Source organism: Odocoileus virginianus, chromosome 24 (genome assembly GCF_023699985.2).
Source record: "Odocoileus virginianus isolate 20LAN1187 ecotype Illinois chromosome 24, Ovbor_1.2, whole genome shotgun sequence".
Taxonomy (NCBI): Eukaryota; Metazoa; Chordata; class Mammalia; order Artiodactyla; family Cervidae; genus Odocoileus; species Odocoileus virginianus.
The window spans coordinates 17,540,804-17,567,094 of record NC_069697.1 but is presented as its reverse complement, the minus strand read 5'-3'; the positions used below and the strand labels follow the sequence as shown (position 1 = coordinate 17,567,094).

Here is a 26,291-nt window from a genome sequence, read left to right as displayed (position 1 = left end):
GTATTTTAACTTGAGTTTCCTTTTCTTGCTTTACCTATGCTGATGTTATTGACTCTTGGTGTTTTTCGTGCTAGTATTGCTGTAGCTTGGCTGGGCCTGATCAGCAGCATTGCTGTTGTCCTGTTATCCATTCAGCCACCTACCTTTCCAGAGTGGTAGGTGACAGAGCTGCGGGCTGAGCCCAGGTCTCCTTACTCCTAACCTGGTGATACTTCCATAATATCACACTGCCTCAGCTCTGGGGACTCAAGACATTTTCTCTGTGATTTACTCTTAGTCCTTAGCGCACTTAAGAATGCTAGACTTTCTTTAAGATGTCAACAAGTTCTCTCAGTAGCTCTGCTCTGGCGGTCCAGCCAGAAAGCAGTAAAACTAGCTGGGTTGCTTTGTATGGCTAGGTCAGGATGACCCAGGCCATGCAGAACCATTCTATACCCATATTTTTCCAATAGGCACTTAAAAATCTATTAAAAACTGGCTTTTAGTCTTGGAGTTACAGCTCAGTTACTTGGTGCAGAATCTTGAACATTGGGACTGAATGATTATGTTTGTTGCCTTGAGAAAGTCAGCCTTCGTGTACAGTTTAATTTTGCTGTAAATACTTGTTGCTCTTGTTTAGTTGCAAAGTCATGTCCGACTCTTTTGTGACCCCCGTGGTCTGTAGCCCGCCAGGCTCTTCTATCCATAGATTTCCCAGGCAAGAATACTGGAGTGGGTTGCCATTTCCTTCTCCAGGGAATCTTCCCAACCCAGGGATCAAACCCATGTCTCTTGCTTGGCAGGTGGATGCTTTACCACTAAGTCACCAGGGAAGCCTGTAAGCACTCATACATATTTACTAAATGGGGATTGAAATAAAGTTTCAGTAGCAATTGTCATCTATCATTTATTTAAGAAAATTTTTGAAATGGCACTTCTGAGAAAGTGAATGTCTGGATACATAATTCAGTTTCTAATACTAGGGGATCAGAGGCCAATTTATAGAGTCGTTATCCATTTCTTTCCCTTTTCTTAGTTATGGAAGATGATTGGGGGAACTAGTGTTCTGTTTCCCTAAATGTAACAAGTAATTATGATTTAATAACTCTTAAGTATGGCTTGTATATAGGACAGCGACAGGAGCCATGTCCTGAGAGAGTATATAGGTTGTACAAAAAGATATTCTTTACTATGCCAGTTTGTTTTTATTTTTTATATTTAGCAAAAGGCTTCATTCTTACTAGATGCCCAGTAATAGTGAGTATTGAACATTTACTAAATATCAGTTACTACCTGAGCACTTTACATTTATTACCTGCTTAAACTAAATATACAGTATGGCTTACATTTGTCAAAATTCAGATTTCATGACAGAAAATGCCAGAGACTTTGTGATATAGGATTCTGCATAAGAACAGCCAACGTTCTGTTCATATTTTTCCCATAAAATCTCTTATAGTAAAGCAAAGGTATAAAGTTTTCTGGGCAGAGAACATCTTTAACATTATGAATAAATAATTGTTAAATATCAAATTATTTTTTAAAGGCTTCAAACTAATGTCTATGAATCTCTCAAGAGCTAAAAAGCAGTTAATTTTTAGATGTCACTTAGAATAGTGTGAATCAGAATAGAAGTTGTACTGTGTATTATTTAAGATAAGCAAATTTTACTTTGAAATACTAAATTTGATGGATTAAACTTTTTTTTTCAAAGCTTTAGGCAAAATCAGTTTCAAAGCTTTAGACAAAGTAATATGTTACTTTGGAAATAATTGAAAACTAGCAACCCCCTTTTTTTGAGGTCAAAATTCCTAATTAAAAGAATAAAAATATATTATTAGAAAATGTGAAATAAATCACATCTAAATGATCTAATTTCCCCAACTTCCTCTTTTTTTAGTAACCCAGAAGTGTTTGATTTCTGAGTTTGAAGCAACACCGTATTCCTGTGATTTGTATTTTATTGTGTTTTCTGTTAGGCTGATTTGAATCACATAATCTCAATCTTCTGAGTGAAATTATTTGACATTTTACAAAAGTCACCCATTTGCCACTCTTTTTAAAGGCACCACTTGTTTGAATGTGTGGAATCTTAGGGAGTCTTAGACCTTGGGTACCAGCTGGCTATACATAAAAGTTACTAGTTCCTACACAGATAGAGAGGGTGGTGGCCAGATTGCTTTTAGAGTAAATGAGAGATGAAGGTCACATGAAAGAAGGCAGAAAGCATAAAATCTTCTTCTTCACTGTGTCAGACAGACCCCTCCTCTGTCCTTTCTGCTCATCCAACTGCAGAGCCTTTGTTAACGCTCCTGGCCTGGGCACACTGTCTTAATTAAAACGTAAGAACAACTTCTTTCTTTTCTTGGTGGGAAAGCAGCTCATTTTCAATACAAGGTATTTTAACCCTGTCCGCATTGTGCAGTGGCACATCACTAATTCACGCTGACTTCGTCTTTCTCAGACTGGCATGAGCTGGGCTACACAGTCCACACCCCCGGACAAAACCCAACTCTCCTTCTTGAAGGAGGAACTAACTTCAAGTGTGTGCCTGACACTTTTCTTCCCCACCTTTTTGCACATTTTGATGGGAAGACATAAAGCCATTCTAAAGGATGGTGGTAGATCTCGGAGACAGAAAGCCTTCAAAATAGCTGTTCGGAGAGTTGCAGGATATTGCGAGAAGGGCTGGTAGTGGTGGTGTTCAGTTTCTAAGTTGCATCCAGCTCCTTGCAGCCCTGTGGACTGCAGCACGCCAGGCTCCTCTGTCCCCTACTGTCTCCCAGAGTTTGCGCAAATCGATGTCCAATAAGAAGGGGTAGTAGTTAATTAAAAAGACTTTGTCAATAATTGTTTTTTTGGTTTCTGATTTCATAATGGCCATTTGAGGTTACCTTAGTCACCACATTGCATAGGAAACTCTGTATGATATTGAGCAAGAAGAAAAACTTCCTTTAACTTAACCAAATATTTACATAAAGATACTGTGTGGTAGTCTGGCCACGATTCATAGCTGAAACCACAAGTGATCAATTTCCGACTTGGAGTCTGAGATTGAGTTTTTATCTCAACCTTCTATTAAGGTTGAAACATTGTGTCATTAATTTATGGGTTAAGAAAACTGACCACTCCTCTACCAGTTTTGTATTTCAGTTCTAGCTGTGATATATATATTGTTTTGTAACTCTAAAAATGTTCTTTAGAGATTATATAATAATAGCAGCAGTAATAATAATATCTAACGCATGCAACATTATTCTAATTGCCTTACATAAACTGTCCTTAAGTCTTCCTAAAAGCTAAAGTAAGCACTATTTCCATTCCATGAGAAATTGAGGTCCGTGTAAGCTAAATCTTAGAGCTAGCAATCAGCAGCCTGAGAATTGCAACCAGTCACCCTGGTTCCATTCTGTACCTTTAACTATTTTCATGCAGTGCTTCAATAGAATCAAAATTTAATTTCATCCTGTTAACAAATACTGGACATCATAGCAGCTTTAGATTATGCAACAGTGGACAGGATGGGCATGTTTCTTACTCTTCAGAATTTGTTAGCTCATGAACACCTCACTGTGGTGGATATACTAGAACCTTGGCATGGGATGGAATCTGTGAGGGCACCTGTATTAATCCTCCATCATGCATGAATCTTTTGTTTGGTGATGGAAAACTCAACCTCTCGTAAGGCAGGTGATTCCCATTTCAAGGCAACTGTATTGAAGCATTATTTCCTTCAATAAAAATGGAGAGCTAGAAGGTACTGTTAATATTCGTGGAGATTAGCTTGCAAAGAACTTAACTGTAAGTGTCACTGTCTCAGCGTATTTTCTTTGTGGAGAAGACTATAAACTTTTACTTAGTGAGACTTTCCCACTTCATTTAATGAATGTGGCAGCAACTTGTAGCACAAGACATTAGAATGTTGTTACAGCAAGAATTTCCCAGCCTGTAGAAGCTCAAGGATTTCTCTCTGAGAGACGCTGATTGTTTCCATATGATTTCATCTTTTGGAGCAGTTCTTGTTTCAGATGGCAAAAGCAGATTGAATTTTTCATTGGTTAACAATTTCATATATACACTAGATGGCAGTAGATAAAAGAAAATAAGGTGTCTGCAAGCACTTTCTGGACAGCTAGCTCACCATTGAAAGAAAAGCAAGTCAGCCTCAGGTTTCTTACCTTTGCCTCAACTCTGGACCCAGAGCTGATGGGAAGGAGGCTGTGCGTTCTGCTCTACGGAATGGCCAGAAAATACTTAGGCGGCCAAACAGATGGCCTTGTGTGGTTCTGATTCCTTCTTTATTGCAGTATGGGGATTATTGGGTGTGTACGCCTCTGCCTGTAACGCAAGTGGCTGGATAAATGTAAATACTTCATAATGTTTCCAAAGCCACAGCTGTACCGATCAAACATGATACGTGCTTTTAAAATCATTCCACTCCTCTTACCGCAGATTTGCTCTTAAAATCATTCCACTCCTCTTACCACGGGTTCAGCCCTTATTACCACCGGGATGAGTGCAGTGTTGTCCTCACTGTTACATCCCTACTTCATTCTGGATACTCTGCATGTTCCCGTCAGCACAATCTTTCTAAAGCACATTTTAGCCTCCAGTTTTCCTGTGCCTTCCCAAATGACTTCACCCCTCACGGTTTGACGCTTGCCACCCTCTCCTGTGGCCGCCTGGTGCAGCAGGCTGTGCCAGCATTCTCTGGGCTCAGGGAGGCTCAGGACCTCATCTCCGACTCTCTTTGCTTTTGTTTTCTTAACTTTTCTAAAGAAGTCATCTTAAGCTCTCTTTTCTCCATGGGAAGCCTGTTGCAGTCCACTTGTTGGGAGCACTTATTTGATACCAACTTCTGCTATCTTTGTTGCCCTTTGTTTACTGCTTTGTATTCATAACGTTTAGTGTAAATAATTAGTGACCTTGTGGTTTCTTTCCTCCCCCCTTAATTCTGAAATAATCTCCCTCAGAAGTAGTCACCACTCTATTATTCCCTTGCTTTTCTTTTAAATTTTACTGTATATGTTTGAATCAATAATTAGATATTATTTCATTTTGGATAGTTCTAAACTTTATATAATGGAATCATACTATGCATATTTTCATATAACCTGCTTTTTTATTTAACATTAAAATCCTGAGATTTGTATGGATGGATTCTGAATTCATGCTTTCATATGTTGTTGTACATAGTTGTATTTCATTCATTTTCACTGCTGTATAGGATTCCAGTGAATTTAAGACAGTAATTCCCATGATTATATATCTGTTCTACTGTTGATAAACATTTGGGGATTTCTGATTGTGGTTTGTTTCTTGAATTTATTTATTTTATTGACAATGGATTTACAATGTAGTGTTAGTTTCTGCAAGATTGTGGTTTTTGTTTTTGCCATTAGAAAAAATGTTCTATAAACAGTGTCAGCATATCACTGAACTTTCTAGCTTTTGTAATCTGATCGGTATTAAGTGGGATTTTGCTTTACGCTTCCCTTTTCTAATTACTACTAATGTTTCTGAAAATCTCTTCATATTCTACATAACTATTAGGTTTCTGTGATGTTTTCTTAGGACTTCTTTTCTTTTCACATTGATTTGTAGGTTTTTCTTATATATTTTAGATATCTGCCCTTTTCCAGTGCCAAGCATAATATCTCCTCCTGTTCCATTATCTGACTGTTAACTTTATGGTATCCACTGTGAAACAGAAATTCTTAATATTTGTATAAACAAGATGGATCAGTTTTTAATTTTTTGGGCCTTATGGCTTTACTTTTCCAGCTTCAGTTTAAGATATCCTTCTCTACCCCAGGTCAGAAAGATGTTTTTACACATTTACTTCTATTAACTTTATAGTTTTAACATACCATTTAGGTTTATAATTTATCTGCTGTCCATCTTTTATTTATGTAGTGTTAGGTATCTATTTAGTGAGCCTGTTTTCTCAGGTACAAGTCACCCTTCCTCTATTGATTTGTGGCACCATTTTTATTTTGTATTTGGTTTTCATATGTACAGGGCTTTGCTTCTGAGCTCTTTATGGTATAACTTTCTTTTTTTTTCCATTTATTTTTATTAGTTGGAGGCTAATTACTTTACAATATTGTAGTGGTTTTTGTCATACATCGACACAAACCAGCCATGGATTTACATGCACTCCCCATCCCGATCCCCCCTCCCACCTCCCTCTCCACCCGATTGCTCTGGGTCTTCCCAGTGCACCAGGCCCGAACACTTGTCTCATGCATCCAGCCTGGGCTGGTGATCTGCTTCACCCCAGATAATATACATGTTTCGATGCTGTTCTCTCGAAACATCCCACCCTCGCCTTCTCCCACAGAGTCCAAAATTCTTTTCTGTACATCTGTGTCTCTTTTTCTGCTTTGCATATAGGGTTATCGTTACCATCTTTCTAAATTCCATATATATGCGTTAGTATACTGTATTGGTCTTTATCTTTCTGGCTTATTTCACTCTGTATAATGGGCTCCAGTTTCATCCATCTCATTAGAACTGATTCAAGTGAATTCTTTTTAATGGCTGAGTAATATTCCATTGTGTATATGTACCATAGCTTCCTTATCCATTCGTCTGCTGATGGGCATCTAGGTTGCTTCCATGTCCTGGCTATTATAAACAGTGCTGCGATGAACATTGGGGTGCACGTGTCTCTTTCAGATCTGGTTTCCTCAGTGTGTATGCCCAGAAGTAGGATTGCTGGGTCATATGGCAGTTCTAATTCCAGTTTTTTAAGAAATCTCCACACTGTTCTCCATAGCGGCTGTACTAGTTTGCATTCCCACCAGCAGTGTAAGAGGGTTCCCTTTTCTCCACACCCTCTCCAGCATTTGTTGCTTGTAGACTTTTGGATAGCAGCCATCCTGACTGGCATGTAATGGTACCTCGTTGTGATTTTGATTTGCATTTCTCTGATAATGAGTGATGTGGAGCATCTTTTCATGTGTTTGTTAGCCATCTGTATGTCTTCTTTGGAGAAATGTCTGTTTAGTTCTTTGGCCCATTTTTTGATTGGGTCATTTATTTTTCTGGAGTTGAGCTGCAGGAGTTGCTTGTATATTTTTGAGATTAATCCTTTGTCTGTTGCTTCGTTTGCTATTATTTTCTCCCAATCTGAGGGCTGTCTTTTCACCTTGCTTATAGTTTCCTTTGTTGTACAAAAGCTTTTAAGTTTAATTAGGTCCCATTTGTTTATTTTTGCTTTTATTTCCAATATTCTGGGAGGTGGTTCATAGAGGATCGTGCTGTGATTTATGTCGGAGAGTGTTTTGCCTATGTTCTCCTCTAGGAGTTTTATAGTTTCTGCTCTTACATTTAGATCTTTAATCCATTTTGAGTTTATTTTTGTGTATGGTGTTAGAAAGTGTTCTAGTTTCATTCTTTTACAGGTGGTTGACCACTTGTGGGTTGACCCAGCACCACTTGTTAAAGAGGTTGTCTTTTTTCCATTGTATATTATTGCCTCCTTTGTCGAAGATATGGTGTCCATAGGTTTGTGGATTTATCTCTGGGCTTTCTATTCTGTTCCATTGATCTATATTTCTGTCTTTGTGCCAGTAGATGGTATAACTTTCAATAAACTTCTTTAATATCTTTACATGAGTTTTATTTTTCCATAAAGGTCTTATGCATCTTTGTTTTTCTTTGATGTACTTTTAAATTTTTATAGTACTGTAAATTATGATTTTTAAAAATTTACATTTTATGTGTACTAAAGTGCAGACATGTAATTGATTTTGTGTATCAATTTTGGATCTAGTAAACTCCCTTGTTTTAATGATTTAGTGGTAGATTCTTTTGTGATTTCTTTATAGATAATTATATATGAATAACAATTTTTATTTCTTCTGTTTCAATTCTTACATCTTAATGCTTTTATTTCCTTTTCTTGTCTTACTGAACTGGCTAGGATTTTTTTCTTCATCTTTTAAGGTGGGTCATTTATTTTACTTTTAATAGCTCTCTATAGGTGAATCCCATTGATTTTCAAATGTAAAAACAACTTTTTATTCCTGGGATAAATTCAACGTGGTCACAATGATCTTTTCTTACATACTGATAGATTTGGTAGGCTAGTATTTTAAAATTTTGTATCCATGCTAGTATACAAATATATTTTAATTTTAGAACATATTAGGAAATACCCTCTAGATTGTTACAAATGGCATCCAATTTCTTATGGTATAAAAATCTAATATTAGCCTTTTTAATGTATATATGCAGATTAATCCAAAGCTTGATGTAATCGATTTGCAGACCTCTACTCCCCCTGTTGTGGACATCCTTTCTTTTGATTCTACCACAGTAAGTTTCCTTTGGCATTTAAGTGGTATTTAATTGTTTAGCATAATCCATTTTCCTTAAAAAGTGTGTGGGAGAAAAGATTATAAAATTGACTAAGTAGCCTAACAGTTTAGAAAAAACCTTATATGAAAAGTCAACTTACAATGTGTCTAAATTGCCACCAGGGGGAGCAGTACCAATTTCCAGACAAGTATTTTGAGGACCTTGAGGGCAGGAGAATCCATGCTGTCTCGTCTCCTGTTAAGGTAGTCCATGTGACATTTCAGGTGTTGTTAGAGAAGAGATTTCCTTCTTTGCTAATTATCTTTCAGAGGTGCTAAACTTACTTCTGTTCTCCTTAGAAGCTGTAAGAAAAGTAGTCATTTTCCTTTGTTCATCTCTCTTGATGGATAATCCAAAAATTAAGGTGTATTTGCATACATACAATTTATTTACTCAGTGTATCTGAAGTCTTAAAAAATTGAGAGTTTTAGCCTTTCAGTTTGAGTGTGCTTAATCTTTGCAAGGCAGATCATTTCTGCCATCAATTCTGTTAGAGCAAAACTCGTCCTAAAAACAAATGGGAGGGATGGCGTGGTCTTTGGCAACACTGCTGAAATAGAGTCAGTATAGTTAAACACTTGGGGTAAATTATTCACATGTGGCCAAAAAGAAAACAAGCAAGAAAAGCCCTTGACATTACAATGTTATAAACTTTCCAGTAGATCTCAAGAATTGTATTTATTGTAGAGGAATTCTGCAGAGAACTAGTCTATTCTGAGTCTATCCTGTGTCAGAAAGAAGTCTACTTATTAAAGAGTCTTTTTAGGGTGAATGCCATGCAGAAAAGACTCCCAGATCAGTCATAAGAAGTTCCAGAGACAGGAAATCAGCTGGAGGGTCAGCCTAGGGGCTGGCTGTCAAAGAGAATCCCAAGAATTGTTGGTAACTTTCCAGGTAGTGCTAGTGGTAAAGAACCCACCTGCCAGGGCGTGTCACAGAAGAGACGTGGGTTCAATCCCTGGGTTGGGAAGATCCCCCGGAGGGGGAAATGATAGCCCACTCCAGTACTTTTGCCTGGAGAATTCCATGGACAGAGGAGCCTGATGGGCTCTATAAGGTCACAGGGTCACAAAGACTGGGACACGACTGAAGTGACTTAGCACGCATGCACTAGGACCTCAAGCAGGTCTGTGGTCTTGTCTCTTACAACATTCATGTTTATAAAATAACCCTATGAGCATTCCTGCATTAATAAGTTATTTATGAGATTAAAGATTAACTAGACATCAAATTCTTGCCACAGTGCTTAGCTTATAGTAGGTGCTCAATACATTTATGTTCAATGAATTACTCAAAGGGCCAGCTGTTGAAATTTATAAATTCTGATGAGTTGAGTTTTTGACCCACTAGTGAGAGGAGCAAAAGATAGGTGGCTTTTGAGATGTGCTGCCTTCTTGTGAGGTAGTTGGTAGACTAAAATTGGATATTTCTGCCTTAGAAGATACAAGATCATCAAAAGTCTTTGGTCTGAACTTTGAGACTCACTGTCCCTGCCATTACCCTTCAAACTTTGCAAAGCCTCATGAACTGAGGAATCCAGGTGTTCTCGATAGTATGCTATGGAGGTGAGCATAAATGCCAGCTCGAGGGTGATAGCAGGCTGTCTGTCCCTGGATGGTGTTGCAGAAGCATCAAAGTCAAGTGTCTACATTATGGGGCCCTAAATCAGGAATGCCAGGGCTTCACTGGTGGCTCAGATGGATAAAGAATCTGCCTGCGTTGCAGACCTGAGTTTGATCCCTGGGTTAGGAAGATGCCCTGGAGAAGGGAATGGCTACCCACCCCAGCATTCTTGCCTGGAGAATCCCATGGACAGAGGAGTCTGGTGGTCTACAGTCCATGGGATCACAAAGAGTCAGACATGGCTGAGCAACCGACTTAGGAATACAGAGTAGGTAGGACCTCAAGAAGACAATTTTTTTTTTTCCAAGTTGAAGTGTAGTTGATTTATGATGTTGTGTTAATTTCCACTGTACAGCATGGCGATTCAGCTATACACATATATACATTTTTAAAATATTCTTTTCCATCATGGTTTATCACAGGGAATATAGTTTCTGTGTTACACAGAAAACCTGTGTTTTTATCTTGTTATTTTATCCACCCTATACACAATAGTTTGCATCTGCTAACCAACCTCCCAGTCCATCTTCCTGCCTTGGCCATCACAAGTCTGTTCTCTATGGGCAAGATAATTTTTATAATAAACATGTAGCGGTATTTGTAGTTGTGTTACAAAACAGTATAATAAGACTGAAGACTACATTTATTATCCACATAAGGGGTAATATCAGATTGAATCATATGATGTTGCCATTTGTAGGCAAAAACAATCTAATATCTGTGATTTCCCATGGTTCAGCCCAACATTACAAGTCTTAAAAGGAAGATTCCACTGTTACTTTGAGTTGTGTGCTCAATACTACGTAAAAATAAAATCAATAAGAAAACAGAAAACAAAAACTCATTTGTTATGAATTGGGTTGGAATTAGGCTAATGAGATCCTACCTATAATCTGGAAGATAGCTGCTTTTCTCCCAGCAAGACATAAAGAATCCTGATTGTATTTCTCTTACTAACACATTTTCTGAAGACATAGATGCTCATGAAGCATTTAGATTTTTATCCAGAGTATCTTTAAAGAGCTTTCCTTTAAATTTTCAGTGTATCTTTCTTTTAGCTTATTGATAGATAAGCGGTTAGAAAACTAAAGTGAAATCACTGTGATTGTTTGCCTTTCCATTAATTTCGTGGTATGTGTTAGTCGCTCAGTTGTATACAACTCTTTGCAATCTCATGAACTCTATACAATCCCATGGGCTGTAGCCCACCAGGCTCTTCTGTCCATGGAATTCTCCAGGCAAGAATACTGGAGTGTATTGCCATTCCCTTCTCCACAGGATCTTCCCAATCCAGGGATTGAACCCAGATCTCCTGCATTGCAGGCAGATTCTTTACCAATCTGAGTTACCAGGGAAGCCCTCTCATTTCATGGTATTTCTTAACCTGTCATCTCCTCTACATATTGGCTGCTTTTCTTTTGCTTCTGCATAACGTATCAAGCATAATTGTAAAGGATATTTGTTTCTATTCTGGCATATAGCACTAGTATGGTGTGAACTTTGCATGTGATTATAATTTAAAAATCCAGAGAAATGTTGGAAGCCAAAAAAAGCAGTATTTAAAGGTGGGTTTTGTTTTTGTTATTGTGGTTACTATTTATTTGGGGGATTTGTTTGGTTTTTACAGACTGGAAGAATATTTCTTTAGAAATTCATTTTCATCAAGATGAGATATAAAAAGATTACTCTTTAAAACTTATTTTGTGAAATTTATTAATAGGATAAAAGCAGATTTTTTATGATATAAGGAATAATTGGCTTCTGTTCCTGTTTTGACTTGATTTAATATTACATTCAGGCAACTTTCTAGATCTTAGTGTATTGATATCTGTGCTCTGATGCCTTCTTACAACAGAGAAGAAATTATGGGATACAGTGTAACAGCTGGTATCTTTGTGGCTTGCACTTGTGTCTCTAATGCCAGGCAAGAAACTTGATACAATATTTCAGGATCAAAATAAGCTGTCCCCAATCTGCATTTTAAAGCTTTGTTGATTAAAAAAAAAAAAAAGTTTCTGTAAAGGCTGTCACATAGACATAGTTTAAAAATGATCTCAAACTTCTGAATCTTATTCTAATCACATTGTCACTTGTTAAATACTGATCTGAAGATTATTTAGTCCAAGATTCTCATTGAATATTTTAATGTTTTCACTTATTGGTTTAGAAATAGACCAAGATTTTGTCATCAAAATTGTACGAAGCCATTTAACATTAGATTGACATGTGGTGTGGCTACATCCTCAGCCCCTCTCCTCACCAGGCAAGCAAGACAGGAATTCCTCTGTTGTTGTTCAATTGTTCAGTTATGTCCAACTCTGTGATCCCTTCGATTGCAGGACACCAGACTTCCCTGTCCTTCACCATCTTCTGGAGTTTGCTCAAACTTATGTCCACTGAGTCGGTGATGCCATCCATCCGTCTCATCCTCTCTCACCCCCTTCTCCTCTTGCCTTCAATCCCTCCCAGCATCAGGGTCTTTTCCAGTGAGTCAGCTCTTCGCATCAGGTGGCCAAAGTATTGAAGTTTCAGCTTCAGCATCAGTCCTTGCAATGAATATTCAAAGTTGATTTCCTTTAGGATTGACTGGTTTGATCTCCTTGCAGTCCAAGGGACTCTCAAGAGTCTTTTCCAGTACCACAATTTGAAAGCATCAATTCTTCGGTGCTCAGCCTTCTTTATGGTCCAGCTCTCACATCCGTACATGACTACTGGAGAAACCATAGCTTTGACTATGTGGACCTTTGTGCCAAAGTGATGTCTCGCTTTTAAAAAAAAAATACATTTTTATTTTATTTATTTGGTTGTGCAATGCAACATATGGGATCATAGTTCCCTAACTAGGGATTGAACTCACACTCCCTGCATTGGAAGCTCAGAGTCCCAGCCACTGTCCTGCCAGGGAAGCCTGATGTCTCTGCTTTTTAATATGCTATTTAGGTTTGTCATAGCTTTTCTTTCAAGAAGCAATTGTCTAGATAAAGTGGCATTTCTTAAAAATACTGACTAAGCAAAATTTACTTAAAATACTAAGATTACTAAAACTGTTATTTTTAGATAAACTATATTCCTAAGTTTTGATGTATTTTCTTATTATTTTCCCAACAAATGACCACAATGGAATTGTCAGTCTTGCTCATGTTCAATTGATTGACCATCAAAACAATGGACTCTTCTCAGAGAACCGCGTTTGTCGTTTTCACTCTGTAACTATACAGAGTATGAACGTAATATATATGCCTTGCTTTAGAATTAGGGACAGTTTCCAGATTAAGTTTACTTAAATAACTGAGAGTCGACAATTGCATTACAGGAAAAAATCAAAGTCTACAGTCTCTTTTTTTTGCTCCATCAGTCAAAATATTTAAAGCCACACTGCATGGAGGCATCATGTGACATCCTGAAGACAGGATGTCAGGGTGTCTGCCTGACCTCAAGAAACTTATAACCTAGGTGTCAGTTTCAAAATGCTAGCTGCCAAGAGTGCGTGCTAAGTTGCTTTAGTTGTGTCCAACTCTTTGTGACCCATGGACTGTAGCCTACTAGGCTCCTCTGTCCTTGGTATTCTTCAGGCAAGAATACTGGATTGGCTTGCCGTGCCCCCCTCCAGAGGATCTTCCCGACCCAGGGACTGAACCCACGTCTCTTACATCTCCTACATTGTCAGGCAGGTTCTTTACCACTAGTGCCACCCGGGAAGCCCAGATGCTGGGGTATATGATTGTCAAATGAAAGATTATTAACAGAAGGATTCAGAAAAACATCATGAACGGGCTAGAGGAAGTAAGAAGACATCTCTTAAAGGAAAAAAAGACACAAACCTTTGACCAGGTCTTGACCTGACTGGAGATGGGTAGAATTTTGATAGGGACATTCCATGTGGGGAAAGCAAGGTTTAAGTAGCTGCCTCAGAAGTGACTGAAAATGTGACACGTACCAAAGTAAGGCAGGTACATCCACCTCATCTGGAGTCTCTGACATCGCCTGACTCACAGGCTAGCAGATGTGGCAGAATGCCAAGAGCATAGCCGCCCGCACACAGTGTTAGCTCTCAATCCATGCTTCGTGAGTAACAAGGTGCCTGTACCCGGGAAGCCTGCATTATGTTCTAGAAGGGGAGGCAAGCAATTCAGATTTAAAAAATAGACCGTCGAGTATAGCAGGCAGAAACAGTGCAGAGGTGTAGATAGCACTGAACTCGGGGAGGAGGAGGGGTGCGTTTAGAGTGTGGTCAGGACAGGAGCCGCGTGAAAGGTGATGTTTGTGGAAGGACTGAAGGAATGAAGTGAACAGATCAGATGAATACGTGGGGAGGCACTCCAGGCCAGTGGGAGCAGTGATAGAAAGCCAGACTGGGAGTAAGGAGGATCCACTGCCCGGGGGGTGGGGTTCCTTCAGAGGAGGAGGCACGATCTGACGAGTGTTGTAATAGGTTCACTCTGGCCACTGTGTTCAGAAACAGCTGGCGAAGGTGGTGGTGGTGGTGTTTAGTTGCTCAGTCGGGTCTGACTCTTGCAAGCCCATGGACTGTAGTATGCCAGGCTTCCCTGTCCTTCCCTGTCTCCTGGAGTTTGCTTAAACTCATGTCCATTGAGTCGGTGATGCCATCCAGCCATCTCATCCTCTGTCGCCCCCTTCTCCTCTTGCCCTCAATCTTTCCCAGCATTAGGGTCTTTTTCGGTGAGTCAGCTCTGCACACCAGGTGGCCAAAGTATTGGGAAAAGGCGGTGGAGGAGAGCAAAGAGACCAGTTTGGAAGCTAATGAAATCATCAGGCAGGAGGCAGTAGTCGCTTGATCCAGGGTGCAGAGATGGTTTTAAGTGATCTGATTCTGAATGTATTGATATTTTGAAGGCAGAGCCAAGAGGATTTCCTGACAGATTGGATGTCAGTTGTGAGATTCCCTACCTCCTGTCTCCAGGGATAGTAAGGTGCAGCCCTGGGTAATCTCCGGGTGGCCAAGATTATCTCCCGGTTCAGCATCATTTTACCAGAGGAGTTGCTGAGAGAAAAAAGACCTTTGATTTTCCTATATTCTTTTCTGGGATCAAGAAAGTGGTCAGCTGAATCAAAGCAAGAAACACTGTACTGTTTCTTTGACTTGGAGAAGGACAATGGTGAAACATTCTCTTCCTTCCAAGATGTCCTTTAGATATGCATTTTTTAGCAAAGTTCATTGATTTCCCCTTCTGGAAAGATGGTCACATCAGTTGATTTTTAGGAAGAAAAAGGTTAAAGTTAATCCAGTTTCATGGAGGTTTTCATATGATACGTGCTATCTGAAAAATACTGATGTATTGATAAAATAAAAAGACAGACAAAGAGTAAACTTTCCAATGCAGAGAGGATATCTCCATGGATGTTGTGGCAACAGTTCATCCTGGTTACTAGACAACATTGCATAACTAGTTCAGAGTTATTCCAGCTCCTAACTGCTTATGTAAGCAAAGATTTGGAAAGACTTATTTGAAAGAATGGTGTATTCAAACCTAAAAGTCTCAAAACTAAAATTTGTAATTTGGAAAGTGTAAATTGGCAATATGCAATGGTTTCTCCCCAGATACCCCATTTACCTTTCCAGGAACACCAGTAAAAATCATGTTGCACAAAGCTCCTGCTTACACTGCTTTTCTGTATGATAACATTCCTGGATTATCATATAAACAGCATCTAAAGTTGGGGGTAGGTGAAGTTCTTTTTTCAGTGTTTAAACTTTGCAATAGTTTATAAGGTAGCATTTGACTTGTTAGTTTAGTGCATATGATTTCCAAAACTAGATATGTTTGTATTTTTGTTGTTGCTTACTAAGCTTTAGGAAAAGGCATTTTTATGGGCTCTTTAGGCATTGGTTCAGTGGCCCTCAATATTTTCCTGCTGCCCCCACTCTTAAGTGTTTGAAATAAAATAAGCATAGGCATTTGTAAAACCCAGCTCTGGACTTGACACAGAGGTGCTTTCCACAGTTTATCCTCATGTTATTAAGACATTTAGTCTTAATTTCAAATGATAGTGAATATGTCAAGTGAGATACAGTAATACTTTTTTTTTAAATTCAGTGTCTCAAAAAGTTGTGTAACTGTTAGATATTAGGAGTAAAAGTTGAATTCTTATCAGAGTTTGAGGAATAATTTTAAAACCTCACTCTTTGAAACTAAAAGAAATAAAGTAATTAAATTGTCAGAGCATTTTTAAAAAAAAGTCACATATGATAACTAACAGAAGTAAATAAGAAAAAATACAGTTCCATAAATCTCTTACCCTTTAGAATAGAAAACGCACTTTTTTTTTTTCAGATACAAGTTATTTTAGAGAAAACATTAGAGAGAATGAGACTATTTTCATGTTAGTTGCATCCTTGGTTGGGTACATCATGACCCATATGTTATAAGAACTACCAACAGTTGTAAATGTGATAACTGACCTTTAAAAAAAAACTGCGTTTTGGGATTATGGAAAAAAGCAACCAACTAAAACTTTTTAGTCTGTTAAAGGAACGTGGCTTTTTCAAAAAGCTGGTTTACTAAGTACCACTGTAAAGGGAGATTAATAGTGTTGGTCAGAGGCTTTCTTTTTTTTCCTCCAAATAAAATATACTTTTTGATAAAAATCATAGTAATCAAAGTCCCTAAGTGTTTGACTCAGCTGTCATTAAGGATTTACTAATTTGAGCTTTACCCCCTTCAAGTTTCAAGGTCACAGAGAAAGAAAGCTTACATTGTGAGTGCTTCCTTTTACCAAAAATTTTATACTAATTAAAATTTTAGGCTTAGTCCTAGTTAAAAACTTGTGCAATAAAACTGGTCTTTATAACCTGTTGACAAAAGTGGTTTAGGACTTAAACTTTTAGAGACCGAGAGTTCACAGAAGGATTTTTATGAAACATGCTCTCTGGGAGCCCAATGGAGTAAATCCCTTTCTGAATTCCCTTTAGAAAATGAGCGCACTGCTGGGAACTGGAGGTGTTAACATTGCAGGTGTCATTTCTGCCTCCCCACCTCCTGAGCTCCTGTGTTTCTGAACCGCTGCAACTCCCCTGGGCCGTCCCAGGCCTGGGGATCTAAGCCGCATCCCCAGTTCCCACAGCTGAGGCTGAGGCATGCAGAAAATGCCCGACAGCCTCAGCCCACACATCCAGTAACAGCTGGTTCCTTCCTCTTCCTGTGGAAGAGCAACATCCTCTGAGAGGAGCAGAAACGCGCCCTGAGGAATGCAGGAACAGCAGTGAGCTTTTCACACAGGACACGACTGCCAAGGGCCTGTCTCCTGGACGGTCGGCCCTGAACCGGCTTCCTGCTGACCCGGAGGAGGGTTTGCTCTGGAGCTAAACGCCACTCGTGGCTCTGTTAGAGCTGTGTGGAAACTAGTAAGCCTCACCCTCAGCTGTTCCAGATAGGATACCCGTCTGGTTTTGAGTTATTTGGTGCTGCTTCTACGGTGAAGCTAGTTGCCTCTGCTCCTTTCTTTATTTAGCCACCTGACAGCTAAGTATTTGGTGGAGGTAGTCCACAAGTCCGCTGAAATCAATTTTTCTGTCGGTTCTTTGTGCTTTATGACGTCGGGTGATGTAAACTATGAATATATTAGGTCCTAAGAGAGATTAAAATCCTCGTGACCCGAGGGAACTGGCGACTGAAGCTCACTGCTGCTTCTTGCCTAGTTCTGTCTGTGTCTTTCGGTCTCCCTGCTTTTCCTTTCTGAGACAGTCAGGCATCAGTAGAAGATACCATTCTGTGTGCACCGTCATCCATCCTCGAGCATACAGAAAGCTGCTTCAAACCAACCAACCCATCAGCCCCTATAATTTAAACATTACGATTGACTTGAAATGACTTTTACAACTGAGGAATGTTCCGGTATAATTTGACTTCCTTTTTTTTTTTTTCCTAATTCCTACAGTATTTTCTTTTTCCTTTGGTTGAAACAATGATGGTCACTATGAAGCCCAACTTTAATATCATATGTGCTTTTTAAACTGCTTTCCAGATAGATCACTACAGAATTTTGGTGGGTTTCAGCATTTATGGTGGCAAAATTCTTTTAACTTTTCGTGTATTTGTTTGGATTGTTTTACTGAAGCACATAAGAGTTACTTGTTTGTTTTAAGTTGAAGGAGAGATGCAGAAGGAATGCCAGGCATTTCCTCTTCCTTTCAGAATGTCTTTTTAATGAACATTCCTCTTCCCTCCTATGAACAAACCATCTCAGCTCAGCAAGGGGCCTCTGAGTGTCTAACTTTCTAACAAACCAGCTTCTTTCCTTTGTTCCTTCAGCCCCAAGTGGGGCTTGCTTCATGCATTTACTATTTCTTCTCACCTCTGTGCTTCCTTTTAGCCTTTGCAGACTTCCAAACCTGTCTAACTGGGTTCCCTATATTAAATTCTTTCTATTAAAATAACTGTTGTGGTTTCTGTTTTCCTGCTGGGTTCTGAATGATCATACTAAAGATCCTAAATAAATATGTACAGAAAAAAACTTAAAGGGTATTTATTTCAGCATTACTTAAAACAACAGCAACAATAAATGGACACAAATCAAATAAAATATATTATGTCAAGTGATAGAATATTATATATTCATACCATGTTTAACAACAGTACATGAGTGTGAATGACTGGATTTGATTCTGGGATGATGGAAAAAATTACTGTATAGAACATCATTTATGACAGTTGACAAAAATTGAGTTTGGGCTTTCCCTCCTTGGCAGGACTTTGTAATTACTTTTCTTTTACTTCAGGGACCTTCTGGGGTCCTCAACCTCACCCTGTAACTTATTTTAATTTTTTCATTGTTTATTTAATCTTTTTTTAAGGCAGAGTATTCTTTGTGGCAAGAATTGTGTGTGTAAGGTTTCTTTGGTGTTACTGCTATTCTTTCTGGTGCATATGGATATAATTTCCTATGTGGAATAGGTGATAATGTCAGTGTCCATCAGACTTGGTTACAGTGTGAATTTTATAAAGTGAATATCATTTTCCATTGACTTTTTTTTTTTTTAACTGAGCTATGTTTTCTTGGTAAATATTCTGTTCATTGGTCTGGAAATTTTATGAGCAAGGCTCAAAAGCTTGCTCAAGCCTGTAATATTTGGGGTTTCTTTCTAGTGATTCGAGGCTCTTGTCCAGCTGTGCACCTACTTGTAGAACCCAGACTGTCTCCTCCAACCTTCCTCTCTCTCTTTGCCGCTATTATTGCTCAGATTAGGGATCCAGTCCTACCAAGCTCACGGCTCCTTAGACTAAGTTCCCATCTCGTCTTTGGGAGTAATTATGTCCTGTTAGTGTTACCCCTTGTCCCCACAGGTGAAATGTTAAAAGACATCTCAGAAGTCACTTGGAAATTTCCTGTTTGACGCTACAGGTTCAGTACAATGAATCTGTGCCCTATTTTGCCCATTCTTTAAGGCTGATATTATGTGAAATAAATTCATGTTAAATGACATCTAGCATTAGACAAAGTACCAGAGTAAATGTTATTCTAAACTCAGAAAAATACATTTTAGGGATAATAATCGTTTAATGAAATTTCAGGATGAAAAACAATTGCTCATTTTAAGCATTCTTTTAAGATAAAGTGAAGACCGCTGTGTGCTTTGGAAAATCAGTTGAAACTTTTGAAGAATTTGAGTAAGAAATTCAGTCTTCCAGATTTGTACTTTTAGAAAATTCTGTGTACTCTCTATAAAATTCAGTACACAATAAAATTACTGAAAAAAATTCAAGCTGTTAAAACTATTTAAAAACTTCATTTTTTCTTTTTCAAGAAATAGTTTATATATATTCTGTGATTTATAAATCCCATAAGGCTATAGCTGTTTTACATTTTGGCCACTCATCTATCAGAGAGTCACACCTTCTTCCTCCCAGCTCAGGGAAAACAGCCTCTGTCTGACAAACAATTAAATGACATGAAACATTTTAAGCAAATAATATGTTTTTAAAAAATCACCATTTTAAAAATTGAGTATACTGATAGGTTCATCAAACAGAATTGGGAAAAAAAAATTCTATTTAAAGATAAATTATCTCTTCCCTGAAGTATACTTGAGCATTTTATTTAAAGAGCAACAGTCTTTCCTAATGTATTACATGATTAATATTTTAATCAAGCATCAAGGTTTTATTATTTCTGTTACTATGTGCAATGACTATTTTTATGTACTTATTAGTTGAGAGAAATGACATTCCTGGGATTTATCTCAAACTATGTTTTATTTGTTTATTTTTAGTTTTGCTTTGGCACTTTTTCCAGGCAGTTCTCTTGGCAACAGTGGCAATGCTTCTGGTTGCCATGCTTTATGCAATTAAATGCCTCCATTATATTCCACTTCAAAACTTATTTCATGTAAATGTTCTAGCTGTTGTATCCAGCTATTAACCTATATAATTTTTTTCTACAGTATTTTTAATCAAAATTCTTTTCCTAAATGTAAAAAAAAATTAATTTTTGAGAATCTAACAATGAATTTTGAATGGAAAAAATTCAGAATGTACTGAAAGTTTTTGTCTGTGCAAAAGAGAGAGGAGGGAGATTTGGATCTGACCACATTAACCAGGATTTACTTTTTTTCCTCTGCTTCTTATATACCTAGCACAAGAAAATCTGGAGCACTAATAGACTGTGTATATGGAGGACATGGCCAGCCAGCTTGTCAGAGTAGAAAAACCAGTACATATGGAATTACTCTTGCCACGGCTCTGCAGCCCCTCGACGAGTGAATCTTGGCAGAAATAGGAAATCTTACAGGCTGCTAACCACAGCTGAGCTGTATTTCTGTAGCAGCTGAGCTCAGTCTGGTGGACCTTGTGGCGTGTAGCATCCTGAAGGGGATGACTCAGCCTAAGTCAGGGGCTGGCTCAACAGACATTGTTCATTCATTTTTCAAAAAATGAACATGCCAGGAACTAAATAGGAATAAGGGGTGGCGGGGGAGGAGGATGGATGTAGGTTACGATGATGAGCCAAAGCTATCATGGAAAGTTACATGATACAGCGAAAGTAGGAATTGTGCATTTGATTGAGTCAGGAGTGTAAGTGAGGTAGAATCAGAGAAAGTTTCCCTGAAAAAGTTGTTGGAGCTGAGATATAAAGCCTTGCTATTCAAAATGTGGTCCATGGTTTATTTGATCATCACCTGGGAACATCTTAGATCTATGCAGAGTCTTGGGTTCCATCCCAGGCCTATTGAGTCAGACTCTGCATGTTACAATCCCCAGGTTACTTATGTGTACATTGAAATTTGAGAAGTGCTGGTCTAAAGCTTCAGTAAGAGTTGACGTGAGGACATTAAGGACTACAGGCATGTTCTAGGCTGAGGGCATTGTACATGCAGAGACTTTTGGGGACCTTGGTATGCTCTAGGGACTGAAAAGATGGCTGGAGCAAAGGGATGGGTAAGAGAATGTGGTGTCCGGGCAACCAAGAGAGGAGTGTTTCCAAGAAGATGGGAGTGTCAACATTGCTAAAAACTAAAAGAAGAATGTTTTAAATGATGAATTTAGCAAAAGTCTTTGGTTACCTTTTGGAAAACGTTTTCAGTGGACTAATACAGGTGCAAGCCAGTATGAAGTGGGTTGAACAGTGAGTAGAGGGGGCAGGGTGAGCAAAGAAACAGCTCAGTTCAGTTCAGTTCAGTTGCTCAGTCGTGGACAGGCTTTCCTGTCCATCACCAACTCCCAAAGCTTACTCAAACTCATGTCTATTGAGTCAGTGATGCCATCCAACCCTCTCATCCTTTGTCATCCCCTTCTCCTCCCACCTTCAGTCTTTCCCAGCATCAGGGTCTTTTCCAATGAGTAAGTTCTTCACATCAGGTGGCCAAAGTACTGGAGTTTCAGCTTTAGCATCAGTCCTTCCAATGGATATTCAGGACTGATTTCCTTTAGCATGGACTAGTTGGATCTCCTTGCTGTCCAAGGGACTCTCAAGAGTCTTCTCCAACACCACAGTTCAAAACCATCAATTCTTTGGCACTCAGCTTTCTTTATAGTTCAGCTCTCACATTCATACATGACTACTGGAAAAAACATAGCTTTGACTAGATGGACCTTTGTTGGCAAAGTAATGTCTCTGCTTTTTAATAAGCTGTCTAGGTTGGTCATAACTTTTCTTCCAAGGAGCAAGCATCTTTTAATTTCATGGCTGCAGTCACCATCTGCAGTGATTTTGGAGCCCAAAAAAATAAAGTCTGTCACTGTTTTCATTGTTTCTCCATCTATTTCCCATGAAGTGATGGAACCAGATGCCATGATCTTAGTTTTCTGAATGTTCAAAAAACATTCAGAAAGAGACAGCTAGAATATATTAATCTTTTATTCATTATATGTGCTGTGCATCTATTATATTCCAAGCAATGAGAATACACAGATGAAAGACAGTCCAATAATAGTGATAAATACCTAAGTTGCTATGGGAGTACATCAATAGAGTGGTTAAATAAGAAGTTTGAGTGTGTGCATGTGTGTAAGTGCTAGAAAATTAGAGTGTGTGTGCTCAGTTGTGTCTGACTTTTTGAGGCCCCATGGACTGTAGCCCACCAGTCTCTGTCCATGTGATTTCCCAGGCAAGAATACTGGAATGGGTTGCCATTTCCTTCTCTGAGTGTCTTCCTGACCCAGGGATCAAACCCATGTCTCCTGCATTGGCAGGTGGATTCTTCACCATTGATATACCAGAGAAGCCCAGAAAATGAGGGTGGGGGACAGAAAACTTAATCAGAGATAACTTCCCAGAAGGGGTTGAAATTTGAGCTGATTCTTTAAGGATTTGCCTGCCGTTGAACACACAGTTCAGTGAGAAGAGTGAGAAGGCTTGAGAGGGGATGGCGAATTCAGGGAACCATGAACATTCCTGGTTGGCTGCGGGGAACAGTAGCCGACTCTTGGGGCTGAGTCAGGAGAGAAAAGATGAGGGTGGATCATGAATGATCTTGAATGCCATTTGAAGGTATTTGGATTCACCCTAATAATTTTTGGCAGACCACTGAAAGATTTTAAGTAGGAGAGTGGCAAGAGCAAATTTGGGTTTAGGACAGTTACTCTAGAGACAGGATAAAGGAGAGGTTAGAGGGAGGTGAGACTGGAGGCAGGAACATTAGAAGGCAAGTGCAGTGGTGATCCAGATACAGGGTGGGAGGCGTTTGACCTCCAGCAGTGACATGGAGGGGAGTAAAGAAGAGAAGACCGAGCCATGAGATCCCGAAGAGAAAGAGTTAAAATTCTCTTTACTGATTAGATGAGGAGGAGAGGGAGGAGTATAGAGCATTTCCCAAGTGTGAAGCTCCTAGGCAGATAATGGCAGTGAGAGCCAGGGCTTGGGTGTGGAGCATCCAGGCAGAGGTACAGATCTAAGAATCTTTAACTGAGTAAGATGTAAGGTCCCAGAGGATGATCCCCGAACTGGGTCTCCGCACCAAATACGGTAACGATTTTGATAGATGATCGGCAGTAATCTCACCTCATTCATCTGAAGGAATCATTAGACAACTGTCTGAATAATGCTGATTATTTGGTAAATACTGTAACAGAAACATAAAGCAGATAAAGTGGGTTGCATTTAATGGCTATAAGTAGCAGTGTGCTCTAGTGGTGTCGTGGCTTCCTCTTTAAGAACTTCCTGCTTACTCTTCTGGGTATGTGTTTAATGCAAATAAATTTTCATGATTCTTAACCACTCTTTTTATAAAGTTACTGAATCTAGTTCATATTCTCTTTGACTCATGATGGCGTGAAAAATATTTTTGAACTTTATGATATATTTGAACATGAATTCTCCTGGACCATGTTCCCCATGGTAATTTGTTAAAAATACAGTCATTTTCAAAATTAATGTTTTAAATTGAGGTATAGTTTATTTATGATATTGTGTTAGTTTCTGGTGTACAGCAAAGTGATATATTTACATATTATTTTTTTTTCAGTTTCTTTTCCCTTATAGGTTATTTAAAAATATTGAGTATAGTTCTCTGTACTATACAGTAGGTCCTTCTTAGTTATCAAGTCATGGTTGTTATCCTTTGGTTTCTGAGTTTCTTCTACCAGCAAAATTAGAAGCAAAACACCCATACCTTTCTACACTATAAACATATAAAAATGTAGGAAAGAAAAATATAGTATGTTTATCAAACAGTAAAACATGGCATCTTCAGTTATTTATAATGAAGTGTTTGTTATTGATTTTCTACTTATAAGCTCTCTGTCCTAAATGCCAGAGATATAGGTTAGATCCTGGGTCAGGAGGATCCCCTGGAGTAAGAAGTGTCAACCCGCTCCAATATTCTTGCCTGGAAAAATCCATGGACAGAAAAACCTGGTGGACCACAGTCCATGGGGTCACAAAGAACTGGACACGACTGAATGACTGAGCACACACACATTTATTTATTCAACTGCCACCAGCCCTTAAATAGCCTATTAATTAGAGAAACCAGACATCGGAGAATTTTTTAGACTTTGAATATAATGGATAGAAAATTATCTTTAAATCAACAGATTTTATTACTTTATGCATGCCTTATTCAGGCAGTACTCACCGTATTGTCAAGTATCTAAAAGAAGATGAGGTATGACTTCTGTCTTCTAGAAAGGTGCAATTTAGATTTTGGTGGAATCAGGGGAGGACACAATATGATAATATTGATAATGATAGGTCATTGATTACAGACTATAGATTAAACTCTTTACCAGTATTCTCACAGCCATCATATAATATATCCCAATAAAATTTCTTCATTTTACAGATGAGGAAACTAAGGCTTGAAGAGGCCAAGGAATTTGTCCAAGGTCACACAGTCAGCACACAGACAAGACTAAACCCGAGTCTGTGTGACTTGATGCCTCATTCATATAGTGCCATATTATATGTCAGCATGGGTAATTACACAGTATTACAAACAGCAGAAACGGAAGGAAAAATGACAACTGCCTTGAAGAGACAAAATTTGAATTTTTATAGAGATTTAAAACAGAGACAAATTGCATCCATTTGGGGAAGATGAGGAATGACTTCATTATTTTGCAAATGCAAATTAAAACCAACTAATATAAAGTGCACTGTTTATACCAAGATCACATAGAAAGCTTTCACTCTCAGTTTTTTGAATGATATAATGAATAATAAATAAAACAGTGGTTCTCAGTACCCAGCTGTGAATATACATTCCTGTTATAATCACAGTTGTCATTAATCATACTAGAATGTTCACATTATGCTAGCTGGTGAGCAGAACCATAAATAAATATAATATTTGCCCTCTAAAAGATGTTCTGTAAAGCTTGCCAGTTTTCTGAATGTAGCTTTGTTAAATGATTGGATGAATTCCTGCCTTAAAATTGCTTCTTTATAGTATTAAAACACAGTGAGGAAGCTAGTCTTATTCAAGTGAGCAAAGCATGAAACATGAGTTATTTTATGTGTACAATTAAAACATGACTTTTCACACACAGCTTACTTCTCCTGAACTTGGCACTTGAAGAGTTTTAAGGAATAGTAGGCAAGCTTGTAAAAAATGTCAAGGGATGGCATTATTTATCTCAGGGAGTCAGTAAGCCCAGGAAATAATTTTTCAGAAATTTATTCTAAATAATCCTTTTGATTCTGTGGTAGTTTTACGTTTCATAAAAACAATGAGGATAGTTATTTGAGGAGTACATTTGGCTTGTTGGTTTGGTTGGTCCTCTGTGTACATTACCATGATACTAAAGTGGTGGTGATGTATTTGCTTTTGCAGCACATATGCTGAAATTGAAAAGATACAGAAAATACTAGAGTGGCCTCCACAAGAGGATAACATGAATTTATTAAAGGTGCCATGTGTTTTGGAATATTTTATTTGTAGATAGGGAGGCTCAAGGTCATAAAGATGTTAGCTTTCCCCAAATAAATCTACAAATTCAAGGTAATTCCAATAAACATCCCAGTAAGATTTTTAATGAAACCTAGAAAGTTGATTTCATGGTATGTATGGAAGAGCAAAGGGCCAAAAATACCCAGGGCAATTTTGAAGCTCTTTGAAGGTTGCAGACCTATTAAGCTCTGAGAATGAGCTTCCCCGGTGGCTCAGATGGGAAAGAATCTGCCTGTGATACAAGAGACCCAGATTTGATCTCTGGGTCAGGAAGATTCACTTGTAGGAGGGAATGGCTACCCATTCTAGTATTCTTGCCTGGAGAAATTTTTGGACAGAGGAACCTATTGGGCCCCAGTCCACAGGGTTGCAAAGTCGGACACAACTGAGCGACTCTCTCTCTCTCTCTCTCTCTCACACACACACACACACACACGGTATTGTCACAGGGTGAGACAGAGTCCATAGTGGAGAACCT

The 26,291-nt window shown here is 38.5% G+C and overlaps 1 protein-coding gene and 1 non-coding gene across 6 annotated transcripts in view; both read left to right on the top strand.

Annotated features, from left to right (window-relative positions):
* The window catches only part of POC1B (POC1 centriolar protein B), a 100,022-nt gene that overhangs the window by 55,931 nt on the left and 17,800 nt on the right, over positions 1-26,291 (top strand). For 2 of the 5 annotated variants that reach the window (XM_020882466.2, XM_070454310.1), the window contains 2 exons: positions 8,224-8,304; positions 8,469-8,549. The exons of 1 other annotated variant lie outside the window; for it this stretch is intronic. In XM_020882466.2, coding sequence (XP_020738125.1) covers positions 8,224-8,304; positions 8,469-8,549 — 162 coding nt within the window. The remainder of the gene's footprint in view (positions 1-8,223; positions 8,305-8,468; positions 8,550-26,291) is intronic. 2 more of the 5 variants (XM_020882467.2, XM_070454311.1) reach the window with 1 other exon arrangement.
* On the top strand, positions 25,685-25,787 carry LOC139030955 (U6 spliceosomal RNA). Its single transcript, XR_011483390.1, has one exon. It is a non-coding gene; the product is annotated as a U6 spliceosomal RNA (small nuclear RNA).